The 24102-nt window shown below is 46.5% G+C and overlaps 1 protein-coding gene across 3 annotated transcripts in view; it reads right to left on the reverse strand.

The window, feature by feature from the left end:
• The window catches only part of PSME4 (proteasome activator subunit 4), a 3386216-nt gene that overhangs the window by 119483 nt on the left and 3242631 nt on the right, over positions 1 to 24102 (reverse strand). For all 3 annotated transcript variants that reach the window (XM_069608231.1, XM_069608232.1, XM_069608230.1), the window contains one exon: positions 1287 to 1420. In XM_069608231.1, the coding sequence (XP_069464332.1) occupies positions 1287 to 1420 (134 nt within the window). The remainder of the gene's footprint in view (positions 1 to 1286; positions 1421 to 24102) is intronic.

A 24102-nucleotide genomic window follows, 5' to 3' on the forward strand; every position in this document is an offset into this window, starting at 1 on the left:
TCACCCTCTATACCTCTTGGGGTCCTCCATGATAGCGACCTATGAATGTTAAAGGTTACTTGTACCGCACTTACCACCGGAGTGGTAACAATTCATCACTACCACTCCATCTGCTGCTCATATTAACCTCTTCAACATTCAGAAAATGAGTCCCTTTCTTACTAAACACTCTACAAAAACTCTAATCTCCACTCTTGTGCTCAGCAAACTGGGCTACCCCTCAAGCCTACTCCTTCGTCCCTCTAGATATAGTCATCAAATTTGCTACCCACACTCTCTAAAACCTACCCGGATTCTCCCCCACTTCTACCGACCGACAACATGCTGGTTGGCTATACATGAAAAACCACTCTCTTTTCAAGCTCCTTCTCCTAGTCTAAAAAGCTATTAATGGTCTTCCTCCTCAGTACCTGATTGTATCTGAGTTTACTCACCATCTTGTTCCATTTGAACATCCCCTGCCCTCAACCTCACCGTCCCATACTCTCCTTGCGCCTCCTCTCGCTTCTGCTCTTTTTCCCCTACTCGCTGCACTCCACTGGAACCCACTGGCCATAATCAAAGCTAGTTTAGCCGTGTAGCTTTTCAAAGCTCAGCTTAAACTTCACTTACTTGCTAAAGAGGGAGCTCACTTTCCCACTCCCCCATCCTCCAAAATTGACCTCACCACCAGTAGGTAGTTTTGTATATTTAATTAACACTCCCGTATAGTTTGATGCTTTTGACCCCTTGCGTTAATCTTAACTTTGTAAGTCACCTGTTACATTTTGTTTGTTTGTTTGATCCCTGATGTATGTCCTAATTTTCTTTTTACCACCACATAAACTGGCTCACTACTGGCACTCATCTTTATGCTATTGTAAAGGGACACATTCGAGGCAATGCTGCCACCATCTGTAAATGTGTTATTGTAAGTAATTTCTGATCAAAATTGACATCCTTGTTCTTTAAATAAATACAAAACACAACTACATTAGCATTTTGTATTTACACCCTATTTTCTTGCTGCCCAATGAACAGATGTTTGGTAAAAAAAGTAGTGACGTTCTAAAAGCAACTTTGAGGAAGTGATAAATAGAAATGACTAAGGGATTGCTAATGTTCAAAAGTAAAATAAACATTCAATAGTGTTTTCATGAACTACTACCAAAAGGTGAGCTGCTCTGTGATACACAAAGAAGCGAGCAGAGGGAGAATACATTTTGAATAAAGCAGGTGTCCAAAGTGAAATCTGTTCAACCACAATGAAAGTTAGCAGAAAATGAACATAGCTGAAATAATTTCACCTCAATTGGTTGAGGATCGTTCAAGTGTGCACTGAGGTCCATCAGAAGCTGTGGCATCCAAGTAGGTACTTCATACGGACTTGATAAAATACAAGCACTGAATCCTAACACGCCTGCATGGCGCTTAACCAAGTCTGTAAGGAAAAGCACATTTAATACAGTTATGTGCCTTCAGTAAAACTTAAACTTCCATGAACATCTGGTGGTAATTATTATGGCATTCAATGCAACATGATGCAGTACACATGATAACAAAAATTGTGCATCGTAATTGCTCTTAATCTATTTCTTTCCTAGATATTGGAATTTGCAGATTGGGACAGTATCACATGGTAATAATTGAAAAAAATCAATGCGTTTTTTCTTCTCCTTGGAGATTCCATAGCATGTGTGAGGCTTGAATACTAGCTAACAGAAAAATTACTTACCGATAATGTTTTTTCAATGGATTCCTAATCTTGATGGATGTCCAGAAGCACTAGCTGTAATCAGAAATGTTCACTAGGGGGTGTGGTGTTGCTCGACGGCTGTCACCTCTGACAATCAGACCTGTAAACATGCAGTAAACTATGCCCCATTAGCGCAGTTCTCCGCTTTCCCCCACCCTTGTTCAGCAACAACTCCAGATAGTAGTGCTGGGAGAACGTATGCAGGGATGACCAAGTGGCTGTTTGGCAATCTCTGATAGTAGACCCACCCCCCTCTGAATGGCTGACGTAGCTGCCTAACCTCTTGTAGAATGATCTCTAAGCCCCAAAGGCACCTCCCTGTCTGCTTTCTCCGAACATTCAGAAATACAGAGCACTAACCAGCAGAAAAGTGTCTGCTTTGTCACGGCACTGGCTGTCAGGGCCAGAGAAAAGGACACAAAAAGCAGGCCCTCCACTTGAAAAGAGGCAGTCCTGTCCACATTGAAACTCAAGACCGTCTTGGAGTCCAACCTATGTAACCTTTTATCCTCCTTCAAAGGATGGTGAGGAGGGAAAAAGGCTGGTGCGGATTGTTTTTGGTTAAAGTGGAAGTCTGAAAGAACTTTTGGGAAAAGTTGGTCTTGCATTAAACAAGGCTTTCTCTCTTTTGAAAACTGAATATAAGGGGTCTTTACAGATAGAAAGTGTGTGTATATCACTAAGACATCTAGGAAAACTAAACACCCCCAATAAAACAGTGTTTAACCTGGGGAGTCTCTGTGAACAAGAATGCATAAGCTCGAAAGGGGAACGCATTTCAAAAGTAAGAACCATATTGGGGTGAGGGAACATGTGTTAGGCAGAATCCTGTGCAGTGCCCTTAGGGACCACTACACACAATTAAGACCACAGGTGGCAATACAAGTTTTACCTTTGGTACAAGCCTGTACTACTAGGTTATAGTGGTAGCAGTAGCGGAGCAGCCAGGCATATCTCAAGAGTATATGAGCAGTAGCAGAGATTACACAAAGGGACCACAATTACTGTGACTCAAGCAAACACTGACTCAAGGTTTCAGGTAGAAAAATAGAAGTACATTTATTTTTAAACCATTTGTTATTGACACAACACTTCTGTGAATTAAAAAAAAAACACAAAATATACTACAACTAACCAATTCACTTTGTACAGTATTATTCGAGGTAAGTACCCTGTGTTTGAATGGACCGGTGTTACGAAACAGAACACGTTACAGTGAATACGATTGTGATCACTTTTGACAGTTCGGTCTACTAGATAAACGCATATCCACGGTAAGAAATGCTACCGGGGTAAAAACACACCTAGCACCCGAGATACCCAGAGAGAGTTGGGGCCAAAACTCACAGGCAATATGTTGGTTAGACAGGCAGAATCTCAGAACACATATAGACAGGAATTCAAGAGTCAAAGGGCCAGAGCCAAAGTCAAGTGAAACTGGGTGCGTGCTGTCGAGGATCACACAGTCGGACATTTTGAGATTCAACGTTGCCAAGAGTACTTTGATATTGTCAATGTTTGGAAGCAAAAGTTATAAGAAGGAGGGAAAAGTAAGGACGAGCCTTAAGGTAGAGAAATAGGGATTTCACCCAAAATTCCTCAAACAGGACACAGTACCTTTCTCAAAGAACAAAGCTGGTGCCACAGCAGTTGTTCCTGTTGGTTTCCCACAGACCCCCGCTTTCCTGCAGCTTCAGCACGAAGAAGGACGTTGAGGGGTCCACACCACACAGGGATGAGGCCGGCAGCAGCGACAATGACTAAAAGGTGCGCTCCTTAAAAACAGGAGAGGGTCTTCAGGTGGCTATCCGGACCACTACAGCAGTGTGCAGCGATTCCGACCACGAAGGCGACCTCTGACTGAAGAATATGAGCTGGTTATCCCCACCAGGATCAAGGGAAGAAGACTCCGGACTGGATCTCCTCTTAGTCGTTGAAGGGTAGATAGCTCAGGACTGCAGCAGGGCTTCACCGGTACGGGGTAGTTGCAGCAGTCAACCTCTCCTCCACTTTTCGTCGGTTCCTTGTAGTTCCAGTGGCAACTCTCTGACTTCCAGCCCAAGAGACCTGCCTTTTATGCGAAAAACCCCCATTCACACAGCCTGGCTGTCAATCACCAAGCAGGGGGGTTGTCCAGCCCGGACAACCACCCTGGCCAATGATGACAAAGTGCGACTTGGGTTTCCTAGGATACCCTGTGCAGGGGTTGACTACACCCCTCCCTCACATTCAGCCCACCTAGACACCCAGGCGCCCTGAGGAGAGCTTCTAGGTAGAAGCCCGCCAAAAAGACAGTGAACAAAGAAGGCGAACCTAGTTTGCCGCACAAAGTAAAACACAAGAAGGAGTTTTAAAAAAAAATGGCGAATAAACCGCACCAGAGCCAAACAAAAAAGGATTTGGTCAAGCGGGTTTAAGTGTGAGGCTAACACAATAGCCTACAATATTACCACGGTTATATAGGATAACCGCGGTAGAAATTTAGGGTAGATACCACTGCCACCAGCCATGTCGAAATGTTAAAAGAGCGAAACAATGCTCTAAAAGGTACAGATAAAAAAAAAAAAGAGGCAAAAGTTAACCCTTCCAGTACTCCATGTAAAATGGGGTGTACTGGATCTGTGGTTATTTTTGACGAAGTAAAGTTAATGGTAACTTTACCCTTTTCTGGTAGTCACCTCAGAAATGGAGTCGGTGGGAAGTCTGAACGACAACCCTGTGCCACTGCACAGAAGGTGCTGTGCGACACACACAAAGAAGGGGGCTACTGAAGTGGTGTACTCCAGAGCCCACAATCACAAAACAGGTAAAACACATAGCAAAATACAGGTAAGAGTGGTGAAAAGCTCACACACTTACCAAGTGGAAAAGAAACAACTCCAGAGATCCAGCAAAGCTGCTGAGGGACTCACTAGGTAAGGGAAATTAGCCATGAAATGAGAATTCTCCCTAACAACATGGTACTGGTTGGAACATATTTGCCAATACCTTCAAGAAATGGGCAATTATTAATCAGACTCTCGGCGAGGGGTACCGCTGCTGTGAATTTTTGGGAGGAAACTGTAGCGAAAAGTGCAACAGCGACCGAAGGACAGAGATCTCCCTGAAGCGTCCCGAGGAAGCGTTTCCAAGATGGCGCCATGCTACGTGATGCTGCTGTAAATCTGACTACGCAGCAAAGATACGAGATTGTGAACGGATGCCGGCGAAGGGGACGAAAGGTGCGGGGAGCAGGCCTGGGACGTCCCCCGGTGCGGGGCGGGTGCAGGTGGACAGTAACATACGACAAAGCACGGAGCTGAGCTGCACGGAGGTTGTCCGGGAGAGGAGGGCTGCCTCGCCTCAGTCCCGACATCCGTCCCGCTGAGAGGAGTGGCGCGCTCCCCACTCATCCGCCAAGCGCTCCGGGGGAAAGAAAGCATTGTGCCTGAAGAGGACGCATACGAGGATAGTCCCAGAGTCCCAGTGGAAGGGGCAGCGATCACGGACGAAACTCCCTCGGGCGTCGGCCTAAGCTGGGGGAGGAGGCACGGGTGGCGGCGATCAGGCCGACTCATACGAATGCCCTACACGCGGCACACGGCTGCGCCACCGCATGAAAGTAAGTGAGGAGCCTACACAAGGAAGGGCTGGAGGCACCTCAAACCAGGACTTATCCCCGTACCAAGCCCTAACTGGCCCCCAGCACATAGCCTCCAAGGCGAAGGTGATTATCGGACGCCGGATACATTAGCGGCACATGTTACGCAGAAACTCCCGTGTAAGGACCTCTGACATGGGAAGAGAAAAATCCAGAAAAATGGGTACTCAGAGCAAAATTGACCAATTCACCACTGCCGCAGTGAATGCACCGGTGGGGCAAGACTGCAGTGAAACAATGGACGAGGAAAGAGGAGCAATCTCTCTGAAGGACATTATGGCAGCGATCGCCGATTCCCGTGCCTCCATGGAACAGAAAAATCGATGGAATAAGCGTGGATGTCTCGCTACTACGCAACGACCTTCAAAAGTTAACGTCCCGCGCCGTTGAGGCCGAGCAGCGCATATCTGGGACGGAGGACGGACTGAGGAACCTGGAGCAGCAACTGCATAGATCTACGGCCCGCCTGAAGGTACTGGAAGCGAGAGTAGACGAAGGAGAGGGCAGATCGAGACGGAACAATGCACGCATTCTAGGCTTGCCTGAGAAGGCCGAAGGTGACTGCATGGAACTGTTCCTGGAGCAATGGCTCATCGATCTGTTCGATAAAAAGAGTTTCTCCAAATTCTTCTCAATAGAACGAGCTCACTGAGTGCCCACTGGACGTCCCCCGCCTGGGTCCCCACCGAGCATGGTGGTGGCAAGGTTCCTAAATTACAGGTACCGGCACGCATTGCTGCAAATGGCACGCACGAGGGGCTCGATAACCCACAATGGCTCCAGAATTGCTTTATTTCCGGACTATATAAGAGAAGTGCAAAAGGCGAGGCAATCATTTGAGCAAATCAAGAAACAGCTGCGCTCTCTAAATGTCAAATATGGCCTAATCTTTCCAGCCCAATTGAAAATTTTCCACAAAGGGACGACGGTCCACTTCACTGACCCTAAAGAGGCATGGAGGTGGGCAGGACTAAACATAGATGGCGACTGGAGACCGAATTGAAGAAAAAGACCTGCGCACCCTGGCAATCCTCTGGCCAGAGACCCCCCCCGGACCATCCACCGAACCGTGATGACATTATGCCACCACTTGAGGGGGAGGGCTGAGAAGGGAGACATGGCATCAACGATCACCCAAGTGGCGGGCCCCAGGACGGGGGATCTGCATCCAGTGGAAGAAACGCAGCAAGGTATTTGACACGGATGAGAAGACATATAGCGGCCGTTTCGGACGACGCACGCACCCCCCTAGTTACTTGGGAACAGTTGTAGAAGTTGTAGGGGTTGTTAATTGTTGTCTGAGCAAACCGTTGGCGAGCTCGGACTGATGTTCGGGCGACAGATACTTCAAGTTGGGGCGGAGTACGGGGAGGGGGTAGGGGAGTTTGAAGTTGCATCAGAAGTTGTTTGTTTAGTTCTTTGTTTTAAGATGGCCTGTGGCTCCACTCGGGCACAGAAGTTACAGCACACTTTAGGTCGGGATCTGGCTCCCACCAGAGAGACAAGGTTCACTACCACAGGACACACACAACACAACCCGTCACACCCAATGCCTATCCGATTTGATGGAATCCAACAATAGGAATAACACCAAGTCCATTAAGATTATGACCTGGAATGTGAACGGGCTGGGCAGTAGCATTAAGAGGTGCCTTGTTTTACAACAACTAAATCGACATGCGCCAGACGCAGCTTTCCTGACGGAAACCCACTTAGCTGGCACGAACTGCAACCTCTTCAAGTGAACAAATTACCGCATAGCATTGCATTCAGGCTTTTCCATGGGGGCCCGGAGAGTTCTGATCCTAATACACAAGCCATTACCTTTTAAGCGGTTATCCGTTGCACAGGACACGGGGGGGCAGATTTGTACATATAACCGGGACTCTCTGGGAGCGCACCATATCCATGTTAGCCATTTACGCACCACCGACCTTATTTACCTCCCTGATTGACGACTTAACACCTGTAATTACTGCAGATCCCTCGAATTTGGTGATAGTGGGTGGAGACTTCAATGAGGTAATGAACCTGGAGCTTGATCGCACTCACGTCCGCGCGAGAAACCCCTCCACATGTACCAAATTAGCCACATTTACGGACGCCATGAGACTGAAAGATGTGTGGCGGCATCTACACCCTGGCACGAGGGAATACTCGTTCCTATCTGGGGCACATGCCTCATTATCAAGGCTTGACTATTTCTTTCTGCCAACATCTGAAATACACCTAGTAAGTGCAGCGCAGTTCCTACCCAGAGGCATATCAGACCACTCCCCACTCATGATAGAAATGAACACCGATAGACCGACCCCCCCACCTACCTGGCGGCTAAACGGTTACTACCTGGGTTTCCCAGAGCTATTGGAGCATGTGCAAAAAACTACAGAATCATACTTTGAAGTGAATAAACACTCTGTGGTCAGCCCAACAACCGTATGGGAAGCATATAAACCGGTATTAAGGGGCGAACTTATCTCCTGGATCGCGCCCCATAAGAAAAGACAAGCTAAATCAATCCAGGAAGCGGAATTGCGAGTGCAGAGGCCGCTCATATATCCCAAGGCCAACCAGAATCTCTCCGGGAATTGCAACTAGCACAAAAACAACTACAGAACGTCGCCCTAGATAACGCCAAACAGACACACACAGCAATGCGGGCCAGAGTGTACGAAACCGGGGATAAAGCAGGCAAAATGCTGGCATGGCTGGAGAAGCGAGATGAAGGGCTCAGACATGTCAGAGCGATTAGGGCACAGGGGGACACACTTAACGGCGGATTGGGACATCGCGGAGGGGTTCACCTCCTATTATAGGGAGCTCTACAAAGCACCGACCTCCCCCATTGATACCACAATCCTATCGGGAGTCACCCTTCCCTCTCTAACACCCGAGAAAACTGCCTTCCTAGACACTAACATCACGTAGGACTAGCTGTCCGCAGCCATGGCGGACCTCCAACCCGGGAAAACCCCGGGGCCCAACGCCTTCCTGGTAGAGGTGTGGAAAAAAATAGGTACAAACATAGTTACACCACATTTACTGAAAATGTATGAAACCTCCCACAGTGAGGGATTCCTTCCACGAGACCTGAGACAAGCCACTATAGTGGTATTACCCAAAGCAGACAAACCTCCGGATAGATGCAGCTCATATAGACCGATTTCTCTCATCAACACCGAAACCAAAATCCTAGCGAAAACACTAGCTAACCGACTCCATCCAATTATATACTCTTTGATTCACCCGGATCAATGTGGATTCATGTCACAAAGAGCCACACGCATGAACATACATCGTTTACATACGGCGATAGAAAACGTGCCCACCATTCAAGGCCAATTAGCCCTGTTGGCGGTAGATTTTCAAAAAGCGTTCGACTCGGTGAACTGGGAAGCGATCTGGGAGATAATGCAAAGAATGGGATTCGGGCCCCAATTCATGAGCTGGGTCAAACTACTGTATAAATCACCAATAGCAGTCACAAAAGTAAACGGTTATGTATCAAACCCCTTTGAAATAGGAAAAGAATGCCCACTGTCAGCCATGATATTCGCAATAGCAATCGAGCCACTCGCGATAATACTGAGAGGCAATGAGACATGGAAGGGCTTCCGCTGGTCAGAAATCTGGGAAGACAAAGTGTCCTTATATGCGGATTACCTGCTTGTATACCTGCAGGATCCAGTAAGATCCTGATCCATAGTGACCGGGTTGCTACAAAAATATGACGCCTTCAGCGGCCTGCAGGTTAACTGGGCTAAGTCCATCCTGTTCCCGCTGGGGCAGGTAGAACAAGCGATACCCCCACAATGCCCCTACCAGGTGGAAAGGGAGCAGTTCAAGTACTTGGGCATACTCGTCACAAATAATCTTAATGATTATGTCCCCAGAAACTTACACCCAGTGATGACAAGACTCGCGGAAGACTCCCAACACTGGGCATCCCTCCCCTGACGCTGCTAGGCAGAGCAGCGCTCTTTAAAATGATGTCCCTGCCCCGACTCCTATATATATTACAAAATGCCCCACTTCACGTCCCCCCCAAACGTATTCGGAAAATAGATCAATCAATCCGGAAGTTGCTGTGGAACGATGCCTCCCCCCCCCCCCCGCATAGCACTTGCCACGCTCCAAAGATCCATTTGGGAGGGCGGAATAGGGCTTCCCCGAATACAGACATACTATTGGGCCAGCCAATTGACTATTGTGAATGACCAATTGCATGGGGACAAATCCACGCCGCACAACTGTTCATTAGAAGCTGGCACTCCTGAAAACCCTGTCATGCAATATCTCTATAGGAAAAGGGCCCGACCAAAAACCTCCAATATGCGGACACATATAACCCAAATTTGGACGGACACACCCAAATTTGTGGGATGGGGCAATAAGCTGTCACTAGTCCAGCCACTGTGGAATAACAGAAATATCCCGGGTGTATATAATCTTCCCAAATGGCCGTACTGGTCCCAACATGGAACACTTACATTGGGTGATGTCGTGAGAGAGGGCACCGTAATTCCATTCACGGAGCTGGCGCTCAGCCTCGCACTTCCCCAAACCGAACAAAACCATTACACTCAGTTGCAACACGCACTACAGGGCAATCTCCCTGACATGAGCGCATTGCCGGAATTTACCCCAATAGAAAGGAACCTTTTCCAGGAACGAATCACTCAAAAAGTGACGTCGGTCCTATATAGTGCCATAACCTCCTTTGGCACGACAGAATTGCGAGCAATACAGACCAAATGGGAGACTGATGTGGGTGCAATACTACCGGAAGAATGGGTCATGGCTCTGATGTTTCCTAGGGAGGTAGCCATATCGTCAAGGCTTAGGCTGATTCATTTAAAGATACTGCACAGAGTATACTATCCTAGAGTGGCCCTCTATAAATGGGGAAGGATAAATGATCCAACCTGCCTGCGATGCAAAACAAAGGAAGGCACCTTCTTTCACATACTGTGGGCATGCACACACATTCAGCAGTTCTGGGGCGCATGTTGTAACGAATTATCTAGAGTCCTAGGCAAAGAGATTCCCAGAGATCCTAAGCTGCTACTGCTGGGAATAGACGATGAAGTTGACCTGACAAGATATGAAAAGTTGTTTGTGTTCACCACTACCGCACTTATCAAAAGAAACATTGCTCATAAATGGGGATCAGAGACGACTCCGAGTTATGGACAATGGACGACAGACGTAGACATCTGTGTTGCAATGGAGCACAGGGTAAACACGGCCAGAGGATGTTCGGCCAAGGCGCGGAAAGTATGGCAAAAGTGGGAAGACGCCCATTGAAAGGTGACTTTGTATAAGCGGACAGGAAGAGAGAATGTGGTGCCCCTCGACATCCAGGGTGCCATCAAAGCGGGGAAATCGAATGTAGCTCCTGCAAAGGGGCAGTGAACTCAGATTTAAAATGTCTGAAATGACGGTGGGAAACAAACAATGACCTGTATCGACAGTGTGCTTATGTTGTTGGTTTGTCTCAAAATCAATAAAATGTGTTATCAAAAAAAAAGAAATGGGCAATTAAAGGAACAGTGAAAAATGAACTTTGCTCTGCAATACTCTTGAAGGTAGAAATGCCAGTAAGGTAACACTTGACCATGCGATTTGCAGCCCCTGCCTCATTTGTGACAGGAAAATTCCAAAACCGAGGCAATGGGGCAAAATAAAGGATTGGCATTCCCGCTCCTACGCCAACCTTCGAACTTCATCTATCTGCATGCTGTGAGGGGTCAGAAATACGAGACAGACGCAAAAGTATAATTTTCTCAAAGTTTGCTTTTAGTAAATATTTTCCCTATCTTAATGAGGATGTCCCTACCTAGCAAACTAAACCAAAGAAGGATGACCTAGTGTGCAAAAAGTCTCTGACTCTCACACTAAAACATACAACAAAATAACTCGAGCAATATTTGTCTGTCTTCAATTCAACAGCACAATGTAAAAGTTCAAACTTGTGTACATTTTAGAGAGTACTACTTGTGACAAGGGTTGTGTTCCCTTCCCCTGTCTCGATGTAGGAAGACTAGTGGAAAGGTTTAGAATCAACAACGTTCTATTCAGTGCAACCTAAGTTATTTTCCTCCCAATACAACCTTCCCTAAATTATAAGTTACTCACTGTAGTGACTAACGTACTCATAGTCCCCTTTCCTCCATACTGTATGGGCGTCCAAGGGATGGGAGACGGAACCTTTTTCACCAGAAAAAACCTTCTTTCCCTTTAAATTTAGAGGTGCGCAGGGGTGTGGCCCAGGGAGCATGCACTCCCCTGACTCCGCACTCCAGCGCCACACCTCAGTCCCCATTGACGCATCGACAAATGATTTAACATTGCCTAATGGCACCAGTATTAGGGGGGAGGTTGGTGGGACGTATGGAGGAAAGGGGGACTATGGGCTAAGAGTACGTTAGTCACTATGGTGAGTAACTTCTAATTACTCTTACGTCCCGTCCCTTTTCCTCCATGCTGATTGGGTGATTACAACTGAGTATAGCCCTAGGGTGGAGAGGAGACCCTCTTTAAGCAAATAGGTTCCTGAGAACCACCTGTCCGAAAGCCGCATCAGATCTAGAGCTGGCATCCAAACAGTAATGCTTACAGAAAGGAATGACGGGGACCAGAGGGAATGCATATAGGAGTGAGAATTTCCAGGCACCATGAATGCGTCCCCCAGAGCTCCTCTCTGATGAAATTCCCTGTAGCAGAATGGGTTGCATTTCCTGTTGATACTGGACGCAAACAGATCCACTTGAGGGGTTCCCCAAAGGGCGAAGATCTCTGGGACTTCTTGAGCTAACTCCCACTCGTGGGAGACTGCACTCTGCCTGCTCAGAGCATCCGCCATTGTGTTATCTTCTCTGGCTAAGTGAATGACCGACAGAGAGACTCTTTCTTGAAGTGCTCAAAACCAGAGCTGCATTGCCTCTCTGCATCATCTCTCTTGTTGAGGTAATGTATAGCCACAGTGTTGTCAAGCTTTATCAGAACATTCCGAATATTCCCCACGCACACAGAAGGCAAAAAGGCGATCAGCGCTAGTCTGACTGCCCTCTGCCATCAAAGATGTACGTGTAGTTTGGCTTCCGAAGCCAAACTAGTGATGGATAGATTGTTCATGCGAGTTCCCCATCCCGTGAGAGAGGAGTCTGTGTCTATACTGACATTTGAGGCCAAGGTTGCCAAAAAGTTTCCCCTATCAACACATTTTCCTTGCAGGCCCACTACAGGAGATCCTGTGGGACCTGAAGAAGGTTTGTCATCATGACGGAAAACTGTGACCATTGAGATCTGAGGGCCCACTGGAGGGACCTCATCCTCAGATCGGGCCTCTGGCACCAGGGAAATACGGTATTCCATGAGGCAGAGCAACCTCAAAAAATTGAAGGCCGGTAGATGTTGGGCATCTTGAAGCTTCTCCACTATCTGAAAAAGATGCTGAGCCCTCAACTCAGGGAGCAAAGAGTCCAGGACCACTCCAATGAATTGGAGCTTTTGGGAAGGTATCACCTGAGACTTCTTCAAGTTGAGGGAGAAGCCCAGTATGTGAAGGGAGTGGCAGGTGCTGTTGAGATGTTTCAGAGCTAGTTCGGGAGAACAAGCTCTGAGCAGCCAATTGTCTAAATAGGGAAAGATGTGAATCCTTCCCCTCCTAGGATTCACTTCCACCACTGCCATCAACTTGGTGAACATTTTCGGGAAGAGGTGAGCCCGGAAGGCAGCACTCGAACATGAATTTAAGCATCCTGAAGATCGAGTGACACCATCCAATCCTGGTGCTCAACGGCCTGGAGGATCTGAGAAAGAGTGACCATCTGAATCTGTCCTTCCCGACGAACTTGTTCAAGCATCTCAGGTCCAAGATGGGTCACAGTCCTCTATCTTTCTTAGGAACCTGAAAATAGGTCGAGTACCAGCCGTAGTTTTGCTCCGCTACAGTGCCCCTCTCCAGGGAACTCTTCTCCAGCAGGGAAAGCATCTTCTGCAGAAGGAGCGGGGCTGGTTCCCAAAGAGATTGTTTGCCCAGGGGAAAATCTGGAGGTCTTTTCAAGAATGGAAGGCAGTACCCTTGGGCTACTGTCTGCAGCACCCAAGCATCTAAAGTAATGCTTTGCCATTCTTTGAGATGCTGTGTTAATCTGTCTCCCACTGCAGACTTGGGAGTAAGGAACTCAAAGTGGTTTTGATGTAGTGGCTGCGGCAGATGATATAGAGGCAGAGACTGCCTAGGTAGCTCTACCTCAATTACCTTGTGCTCCATAATGAAGGCTTCTTTGGCCTCTCTGGGCAATCAGGCCTCTGGTCCTTCTGACTAAAGAATAAAAGCGAAAGGAGCAGCCTCTCCAACTTTGAGAAGTTGGCTGGTTTTGCTGAGGCTGGCGGATTGCTGCCCCTAAAGATTTAGCAGCTGCCTTGGAAGCTTGCAGTTTTTCAAGACTCTCGTCAGTCTTAGTGCGAAAAAGGAGAGAAACATCAAATGGCAAGTCTAACAGCCTGGATTGCACATCTGGGGCGAATCGCAACGTACGCAGCCACGCAAACCGTCTTGCGACTATACTAGATGCCATGGAACGACCCACACAATCAGATGTGTCCAATCCAGATTGCAAGGATTGACACGCTGCTTCTTTGCCATTCTTGAATGATATTCAGGAAACCCTCTCTTCTCTTCCCTTCAGGGATATTTTCAGCTGCTTGGGTTAAAACACCCCACAATATGTGGGTGCACTTTGCCATGCACAAGAAGCATTTATGGCCTTCAACCCCATATTCTCAGTTGAGAATACTCTCTTCCTCATGACATCAAACAAGTTGTCATCCCTGTCAGAAGGGACTGTAGGGTAGGCAGCCTCCTTTGAGATAGATGTAGCTGCTTGCACTTCCAAACTTTCCGGGATAGGGTGCCTAGAGATGAATTCTGGGTCAATACACAATGGTCTATATTTTTTAACCAGATCTTTGACAGATGACATGGTTTCTGGTTTCTCAAAGCTTTCCAGGATTGTGTTCCTCAAAGTTGATTGGAATGGCAAAACAGGTTCCTTTGGATTCTGGGGGGTCGTTGTCCAGGATGTCTGTCAGATTATCCTGTTCTATGTCCTTGGTAGGACAACCCCGCCCAAGTCTTCGGTCACTTTGTTCATGACAGACCCGTAAACTCCACTAGAATGGCCAGCTCAAAGTGGCAGATTCAATTTCTGGAGAAGTTTCAAGACCACTAGTGTCTTTTAAACACTCCAACAAATCCTATAACCTGGAGTCCTCAGAGAGGAGTTCCCCGGTACGTTAGGAGTGCCATATCTCAAACCAAAAGGAGGCTCATCCTCATCCTATTCCTCTTCCCCCTCAACGATTGAGTATGACGTCGAAGGTCTCAATGTCAAGTTCTACGACAGAGTCGAAGGAGTCGGTGGTGGAGGCAGTGCTTTTGATTTTCCTTGTGTGGACGGAACTGTCTATGCCACTCAAGAAGGGTTCTCCGAAAAACTACCGAGGCCCTTAGGAACGTGAGAATTAGACATGGACGACTCCCAGTCAGTCTTCTGAGGCGTGATGGGGTCAGAAGCTTTCTTTGGTTCTTTGAGGGACCAGCTGGAGCCGCATTCGAAACACATCATTTGAAAACAGAATTCCCCCAATCTACTTTAGAGGCAGACTTACTCAGGAAGTTTACCTTTCTCCTGTCAGGCGAGGAGTCTGATGACTATGACGAGCGATAACAGCGCATTTTAGGTCTCTGAGAAGAACTGTGTCTCAAACCTTTTTCTTCAGACAATGATCCCTTCGAAGGAGTGCACAAAGGAGATTTAGATGCTGACCGATCTACAGTGAGTTTTGCCTTCCTCTCCTTCAAGGCCTTGCTGATCATGGATTTTCATTGGACAGTGTCCCCTTGAGTCAATTCCTACGGTATAGGCGAAACATGTCAGAACCTTTGGAGTACACACAGCAATTGGCTATGCTGGAGAATAAAATTGAGGAAAGGGGCTATGATCGTACACTCGTAGAGAGTGTGAAAGAGAGTCAGCAAAGTTCAGAGAGACACTTTACTCACACCCAAAGCCCAGAAGACCAGTGAAACACTTGTATATGTAACGACACACTCTACGCAAAGTAGAAGAATCAAGAGGATAATACAGAAACATTGGGCAATGCTACAAATGGACCCGAAGCTACAACAACTCTTTCCGCAAACACCCACATTTGCATATAAGAACAATAAGGCGCTGCGTAGTAGCCTCATTAAAGCAGAACTACAAATTCCAAGATCTGACATGAGTACATTCAGGGGTACGATCCCCTCCATGAATTGCCAACACTGTGCAAATGTTATTAAGGGTAACAGTGTTAGACATCCACATTTGGGTAAACCGATTTGGCTCAAACATTCATGCACATGTGATGCAGTGAATGTTATCTATGGCCTGAAATGTCCTTGCGGCCTTTACTATGTGGGCATGACCACTAGGAAGGCCAAGATATGGTGGACGGAACATAAATCAAATATCTGTACCAAGAGCCAGAAATCACCAGTTGCGGTACACTTTTCGGAAGCCAGACATACAGTGGCGCAACTGGAATGCGTCATATTAGAACAAGTGAAATTGGGGTCGAGGGGTGGTGACATTTTAAGAAAGCTACAACAGAGAGAAATCTTGTGGAATGAGCTGCTGGATTGCCTCAGTCCAAGGGGTATGAACCTTGAATTTGATTTGATGTGTTTTGTTTAACAAGCCCTAGCCGGATGTTAGGAGCCCCTTGAATAAATTGGCCTCTGTCTGCCACGTAGACTGTTAGTGGCATACGTGTGGACTAGAAGTGGAACTGTCCTTGACAATTGTCACCTGCTTCATCAAGTAACATGCCTTGTTAAGCAACGTGCTGCCAGATGACACTAAGATTGTGAACGGCTTGGATACTCGTGTTGGGGTTCCAAGTGCGGCAGAATGAAGAGACAGACATCTAAATCTTGTTAGCTATCTTCTACAACTTGGTTGTCTGTTGATGAAAGTGGCAAACCGCTAACAAATTTGGTAAAATTCACCTCCTCTGTATAGGAATGTGCTGCTAAATGACCTTTAGAATGTGAACGGCTTGGATACCCAGCTAGGGTGTTCCTAGTGCGGCAAAATGCAGAGATAGATAGCTGCCTCTTGATGTCTAACGTTTACACTTCGGTTGTCTGTTGATGTAAATGACATAAGTTGCGAGTTTGGCCGATACACAGATCAAGGAGTGTTCCATCTCTTTGCTGTCCTTAAGGACCACAGAAGCCCTTTGAGAATGTTGTGATGTTGCAATACATTGATACTAATAAACTTGGTGGTCATGGGGGCCCAAGCAGACTTTGATCTGCATTCCCCCATGCCTACCTCCAGGAAATCTTTCTGGTGTGCACTTGATAGACCCTTTGGGTAAATTCCAAGTGTCCACTGTGTCCTATGCATTTCAACGCTTTAGTGATATTCTGACATGCACGTGACACAGAGACCCTAATATCACCAAGTTATACATTACTTTGTTATGGTAAAGCGTCTTTAAGCTCCTGCGACCCAGGTGTTTATCGGCATCTGCCATGTTGCCGGACCATACACCTTTCTGAATGGGGCTCGCAACTGCCCACACCAAGATGGCGGCCGTTGGCCCTTGCGCGAAATTGCCATGGCAACCAATATACACAAGAGATAGACAGCCCCGCGCTTATGCGTAGGACGGCTGGTTTCGAACTTACAGAGCGAGGTGAGTGCTCGCCCAGCTGACTTTGTTAGAATCTACCCGCCGCTGTGCGGGTGCATCTTGAGTTCAGTACTCATGCCTATGTAGAGTATTATTTGATGTATGTATTTAAAAGCGCTAGTGTCCCGCGCTATAATGGGAAGTCTTGTAACTTCATATTAGTATCAGCATTAAGCCACAAGGCCATAGATTGCAACGTGGCTTAGACCGCCTATTTGGGGTGCCTGGTTCTCTGGGCTGGAAGCTCCTCGTAATGTCCGGTTTAGTCACGCTGTTTGTAGCTTACCTTCCCCCACGGGATGGCTTGTATGGAGATTTTAGCAGCTCCGAGTCTATAATGGTGTGCCATATGCACATGAGATTGATTGAGAGGCCATAGGGGCCTGATGCTAGTCAACAGTGAGATTTCTCCATATTTAATTCTTACACCCCATCCTTGCCTTCCCGTAGGGTATCGGGTATCCTCGAGTTCGACACAAATCTGTAGCCGGACTCAGTGAAGCACTGCGGTCCTGTGAGACTGATCCTACTACCTGACAACTACTGTGGATGGACCACGAGGTTTGTGATCCTCTCAATACTATAAGTGATTGACCACGAGGTTTGTAATCCTCTCAATACTATAAGTGATTTAGTTGTGGTTAAACCCCAAACCCTTAGTGATTGTGTTTTCTGTTACTTTTTAGAGATTCGAATTGTGGTAAACCTTAAAGAGTTGGAACGAATAGCAAACATAGCCCTAAGGATGGATTCTGTAGTAATCCGAAATGCATTGGCAACTGATTGAACTCAATGGTGCTGTTTGGAATTGTCTAAATGGCCTTTGATGATTCACCAAAAAATTTTCTAGTGTGAATGTTGTAAACAATAGTCATTGTAAATTGTTTTGAAGATGCTTTTCCTTCTTTTTTTGAAAATTTGCAAGTAGCGATTCTTTGTATTGAGTTACTTTGGAAAGTGGGTTAAAGAGATTTCTGTAACAAGCGTGGAGTGCCATTTGGACTCACTATTGTACTCCTCACGTTATACTTTTCTTTATTAAAAAATCTGTTTGTTATATATGCATATTCTCTCTTGAAAGTTATTATAGCCACTGGCCTAATTGCCAGTTCCTCAATTGTATCACGGAAATATACCCACTCTCTTCTTGAGAGTAACGCCTGCTAAATTGTTTGTGAAATACTTGTTCCCTAAAACAAATCTACTAAGTATTAGCCTGTACTCCCCTATGCATCCCATCCTTGTGTTTGCAGGGTAGACAGACTTTTGAGTGATACTAGGGATATTTTCCCACTTGGAGTGCATATGGGGCTACCATGTGGTGACGCAGGGTCTCGTTTCTCTAGTCATGGATTTTCACGACCCACAAATTTCGACTTTGTGATAAGTTAAACGCCAAGGCACCAGAGGCATATCCTGTGCAGACCTGTGATCGACATTTTCGATTCACAGTGCACACACCTCTTAAAACCTGTTCTTGGGGTAGACTGATGAATCCAATGGTGTCATCACTTCTTTCCCAGCGGTGACCTCCCCCCATGTGGCCAGGGGACAGCAGCTGCTACCTGATCCTGACCATCGGTGCGGCTATATGAGGGAGGATCACATGGGGGGGAGGCAGCCCTCCGGTGGGCGTCATGACATCATCGGAGACACAGTATCCCCCTTTTTCTTTTGTGGATACCCCTGCCATTCCCCGTGCCTTAATGGCATACCTCCCCTCACGGACTTATGAAAGGTACTGAAAACACTTTCACAGGATCTGTATACAAGTCCTTAAAATCTGACATGCCTTTCAAGACTCATGAAAACACTGTACCAGACTCTGCATACAAGTCCTCAAGAAAGGACTTGCCTTTTAAGAACACTGAGAACCCTTTTATCAGAAACAGACTAGCATTGCCCTAAAAACGAAAATACTGTGACTCAGAAGATTAGCCAATTAATGAAGATCACTGGACCAGGAGCACACTCTAGGTATTGCAGGAACAAGTCTGATGCTGGAAGATTTAAACCGGCAGGCCAGCTGACAGGCAGACGCTGGCTGGAGAATGCAACTTCTCTCGGTGCTGACCAAGGGACCTTGGGGATGGTGGGTGTCTGTGGAGCCAACTGGATCGCTGACAAAGAAGAAGGGAGCAGACTGTTAGGCAGAATCCTGTGCAGTTCCCTTGGGGAACACTTCAAGAAGATTAAGACTACAGGAGTAAGCAGTAAAACCAATTGGTAGCAGTCTGCACCACCCAGATTTACCTGGTAGCTGTGGCTGAGCAGTCAGACTTCTCTCAAGATGAGTAGGGCAGTATACAGAGGATACACAATAGGGCTAAAAACACAGTAGAGCAAGCAAACACTGACCAGAGCTTGGTATCAAAAGTATATAATTATTTATTTAAAACACACTTTAGGAAATACACTAAGCACTCTAAATAAAAGCAAGTTCAAACACAGTCAGATAAAGTATACACCTCCCTTAATAATTATTAGACAAGTCTAGGTCAAAATACCACTATTTGTAAAAACAGATGTGAGCGTGTAACTTAGATGGCACTCCAATAATTAAGTTAAAGGGAGAGAAAAAGGCAGGTTATGAAAATGAAACAGTTCCCAACATTTTTCTAAGACCACAGCAAGTTAGTGAAGGCAGAGTTTACTGTAGAGCCAAAGTTCATAGGTCATGCCCACTTTAAATGGAGCAATGCGAAATGTGCCCAAGATCACACAGTTAAAAAAACACTCAAGTCTTTGCAGAAATATTCAAAGGCGGTTGGTTTGATGCGAAAGGTAAAGTTAGAAGGTCTGGGGCCAACCCAGTTGGAAAGCCAAGGATTTAAGGGTCACCTTTAGCAATCCGCAGAAAGGGAGGCCAGGCGGAACACAGTACCTTAAAGAGTGAGGAAGCTCCAGCAGTGGCAGTTGTTCCTGGCAGCGGGTGCAGTTTGTGGTTTCGACCAGGGGAAGAGATGATCTCGTCGAGGAGCAAACTTGGAGTCGTTGCACTGCCCAGGGAAGAGACCAGCCGCAGAGTTTGTTCGGTAAAAAGGTGGGTTCCTTTTATTCGCGGTCACAGTGGTGAAGCTTGGCTATATGGCCGCCAGGGTGCTTGGCACTGGCGATTCGACCAAGGGATGTCCTAGAAGGCGAATGGCAAACTGGTTGTCCCCACCAGCTCAAAGGGAGAAGACTCTTACAGCAAAAGATCTTCTCTTGTCGTCGGGAAAGTGGTGAAGTCGTTGCAGAAGGGCTCCACCGGTGGTGTCGTTGTTGCAGATGGCTCAGTTTCTCCCCTCTTCGGATTTCTTAGGTCCTGTACCGACTTCTGATGTTCCAGTCCCAAAAGCCCTGCTTTTATGCAGAAAAACCCCCATTCAACAGCCTAGCTGTCACTCATACATGCTAAGTGGTGACCCGGGCGGCTCACCACTGGGCCCATCAGAACAAAGTGTGACTTGGGTTGCTAAGGCAACGCAGTCCAGGGTGCCAATTCCCCCACCCACACATCCTGTGGAACCCAGATAGAGTGGCACCAGTTGGAGGGCTTCTGTAGAGAAGCTCGCCAAAAAGTGTAACAAAGGGCCCGACCTTGGTTGGATTACAGAGACGGACACAAACACCATTTTGGAAAAGAGTTCTGGCGAAAAGACCCAACCGATGATTTTATATTAAATAAATAACCCAGTGGTATCTTTAGCATTGCACCAAAAAGTGGTGCGTTTAAAATCAATGGGAAAATCCCATAGGAAAGATTCCGGTGGAATATTTCGCGTGGTAACCACTGCCACCAGCCAGAAACTCGACAAGGGGGGGACTGGACAGTGCCCCCTTGGAAACAGACCCAGGGGCAATCGAATTAACCCCTTCCAGTACTTCCACAATATGATGGTTTGTACTGGTTCTGTTCACAACTTTGGACTAGTAAAGCCAATTTTGACTTTACATGCCCTGGGAGACAGTAGGCAGTCCCAGGTTATGGAGTCTGTGTTTGGGGGTCACTATGACACCCCTGTGTTACTGCACTGAGGGTGCTGTGTAACACATACACTAAAACAGATGATACCCTATGGAGTAAAAGAACCCACAGCCCATAAGCACACAATAAGTCAAAGACATACCTCAAATCATGCCTAGAGTGGGAGAAAGAGAGTCTCACTCTTAGCAGGAGAAAAAAACAAACCCCAAAAATCCAGCAAAGCTGCTGGGGGACTCTCTAGATTTGGGAAATTAGCCTTAGAAGAGAATTCTCCCTAACACAGACTGCAAGCGAGAGTACGTTGCAAGAACTACAGAAGCAAACAAAAGGCTTCTGGGCATTTTCAGGTACTATAAAGGCAGCCACCACACCACTGAAGCCCAGAAAGATGCGGAACAGATGAGCAAGAGCCGCAAGAGGCGGAGAAGCAGAGGCGGCGAGAGGGAGCGAAATGCTCCAGGACCAACACAGGCTTGCCACGGGAGAACCAACATACACCAGTAAAAGCCGAGTCTACCCAAGGGAAGAGGGAACACTGGGTCGTATTGGCAACTCTGCCAAAACCGAAGAAATGTGAATGAAGTAAATAAGAAAGAATGAGCAAATGAACATTTCATAGAGGCAGAACAGAATAAGTATAAGAGACTGCCAACTTTGTGAGTGTATGCAGCACCTATAGTCTTGGTAGGATAGTATACCAGGCAGATTCAAGACAAGACAGAACAAATATAAGAGACTATTAAGTTTGTAAATGTGCACAGTGCATATATAAGGAAGGGCCTGGCAGGAAAGAATACCAGGCAGACTTCAGCCACAACAATATATTTATGAGAAAAGCCCTGGCAGGATTTATTTATATATGGAAGGCACTGGTAGGAGAGTATACCAGGCAGATTAAAGTCACAAGAGAAAAGCCCTGACAGGAGAGTATACCAGGCAGATGCAAGTTGCAAGTGTGTTTATATAATAGAAGCCCTGGCAGGAGAGCATGCCAGGCAGATGCAAGTTGTAAGCATATTCAGGTCAGAAAGCCCTGGTAGGAAAGCATACCAGGCATTGTCAAGTTGAACAGTGTGTAACATACAGTGCCCAAAGAAGTTCTGATAAGGATACATCAGGACTAGCAGTAGACTGCAGAAACATATTAAAGAGGAGAGAACACCTGGCAGGAGAGTATAGCAGGTATCCAAAAGAGATACAGAAAAAGAGCCAAGTTGTGTTGTATACCAGTTGTGTTGGTGATCAAGAGAAATCTAAAGAACATGATATTCTTGAATATAAAACAGAGTGAAGAGAAATCCAGGTGAAGGGAACCACCCTCTAGCAAAAGGAAGTCTATCCTTCTAGAACTTTTTTGTGTCAAAGTTACATATTTCCTTTCTGAACGTTTCTACACTACTAAAGACCAAAGACATTTTCCCTTTTCACCTTAGAGTTGATTTTTAGGATATGAGGGCCAGAATAGTACTTTGGACATGGGACAGTTTTGCTTTAAACATTCTGAAGTTGACAGGCCATTAGTTTTGGTTTTAGGTAGGGAAACGCCTCTTAGAGCAGACACAGAGAGGCATTTCCCAACCTCTGTTTAAAAAAAACCTTGATCAAAACCATGAAACCACTGTGTCTGCATATCTTTTCTGGCTCTTCACAAGACATCCTCGAAAAATGTGAACTATGCAAAACAAAAAAAAGAAAAGAAAATCACGGAGGCGTTCGAAGTGTGCTGTGAATGCGGAAAAACTGAACTGAGGCAACAGCGTGCTATTTATACCAACATTGTCAGGAAAACACTTGACCATGTAGTGTAGCCGAAGATTTCTTTCCAACAATGCTACTGACTGGCCGCCTAATACCAGACAGTCTATAGCATTCCTTGAAAGATGGAAACCCACGAACAGCCAGGAGGATCCCAGAAGGCGCCAGGAGGATCGATCACAAGGTGATGCCAGCAACTACAGGACCCTAGGAAAAACACCCTGATTAAGTAATAGCACAATGCAATATAATCGTAGAGTACTATAAGTATCAGAACCAACCTCTAATGGTAGGAAGACAGGAGCTGGTAAGGGTGCAGGGAAAACTATCCTCCTTATTCTATGACAGAGTAAACAAAAGACAATAGTATAAGTAGTGAAGTAGTGAAAGTACTAAACTGTCGAGAAATATGTGCAATGTGAATTTTGTACCGGACCGTGGGCCCAATGAATGTCAGCGTGGAAGAACAGATGAAATAAATGCCCTAATCCAAGTAGCAACAGCCCAACTGTGCCCGACGAAACGAGGACGCGTTCGTAGAGTCTCTAGTTCCAGTGGCAGAACCCGACGAAACGAGAACAAACAGAAGCACGCCAAGAAGGCAGTCACTAGTCCAAGGTGTACTACTGGAGGGAAACTGAAAAAGGGCTGATGCTACTCTGGGACACAAGGCACTTAACTTGAATGATCGTTGTGGTGGTCAAGCCAAACAGGTCCAGTACACCGGGTTTCGGAGGAAACACCGGAGACGCTGCACAGAAACAAACAGAACATGAAGCAGTCAAGGGAGCAGCAAGGAAATCCAAAGGTAACGTTCCGGGGTCGAAAATCCAAAAGTTCCAGAAATTCCAGGCAAACAAAGCAGACAAGGAGCGGGCAGAAAACAGGTCCAAAAGCGAAGTCCGAGGTCGAGGCAGCAGAAATTCAAATGTTTGAAACAGGAAACAAAGCACACTTCCACGTAATCAGAAGCACGGAACCCATGGAAACCGAGCACTAAGTAATGCAAAATCACATGACATGGATACGCCTGAACGTGGTGACGAACAGTCTTGGGCGCCATAGTTTCCATGACAACCGCCAGGAACGACCATAACGTCCCGTAGGCTGAGTCCTCTGGGAAATGTAGTGCAAATCATGATTTGGTGTAAAACGGCGAAGGTTCTTATGCAGAACGAGTCACCTACCAGTCAACTGAGGTCTGGGTGAGATGAGCGTGTGTTTACTCAAAGGTTGTGAACTACTATG

The sequence above is a fragment of the Ambystoma mexicanum genome, chromosome 4q, assembly GCF_040938575.1.
Source record: "Ambystoma mexicanum isolate Mex_15411 chromosome 4q, UKY_AmexF1_1, whole genome shotgun sequence".
In the NCBI taxonomy this organism is placed as follows: Eukaryota; Metazoa; Chordata; class Amphibia; order Caudata; family Ambystomatidae; genus Ambystoma; species Ambystoma mexicanum.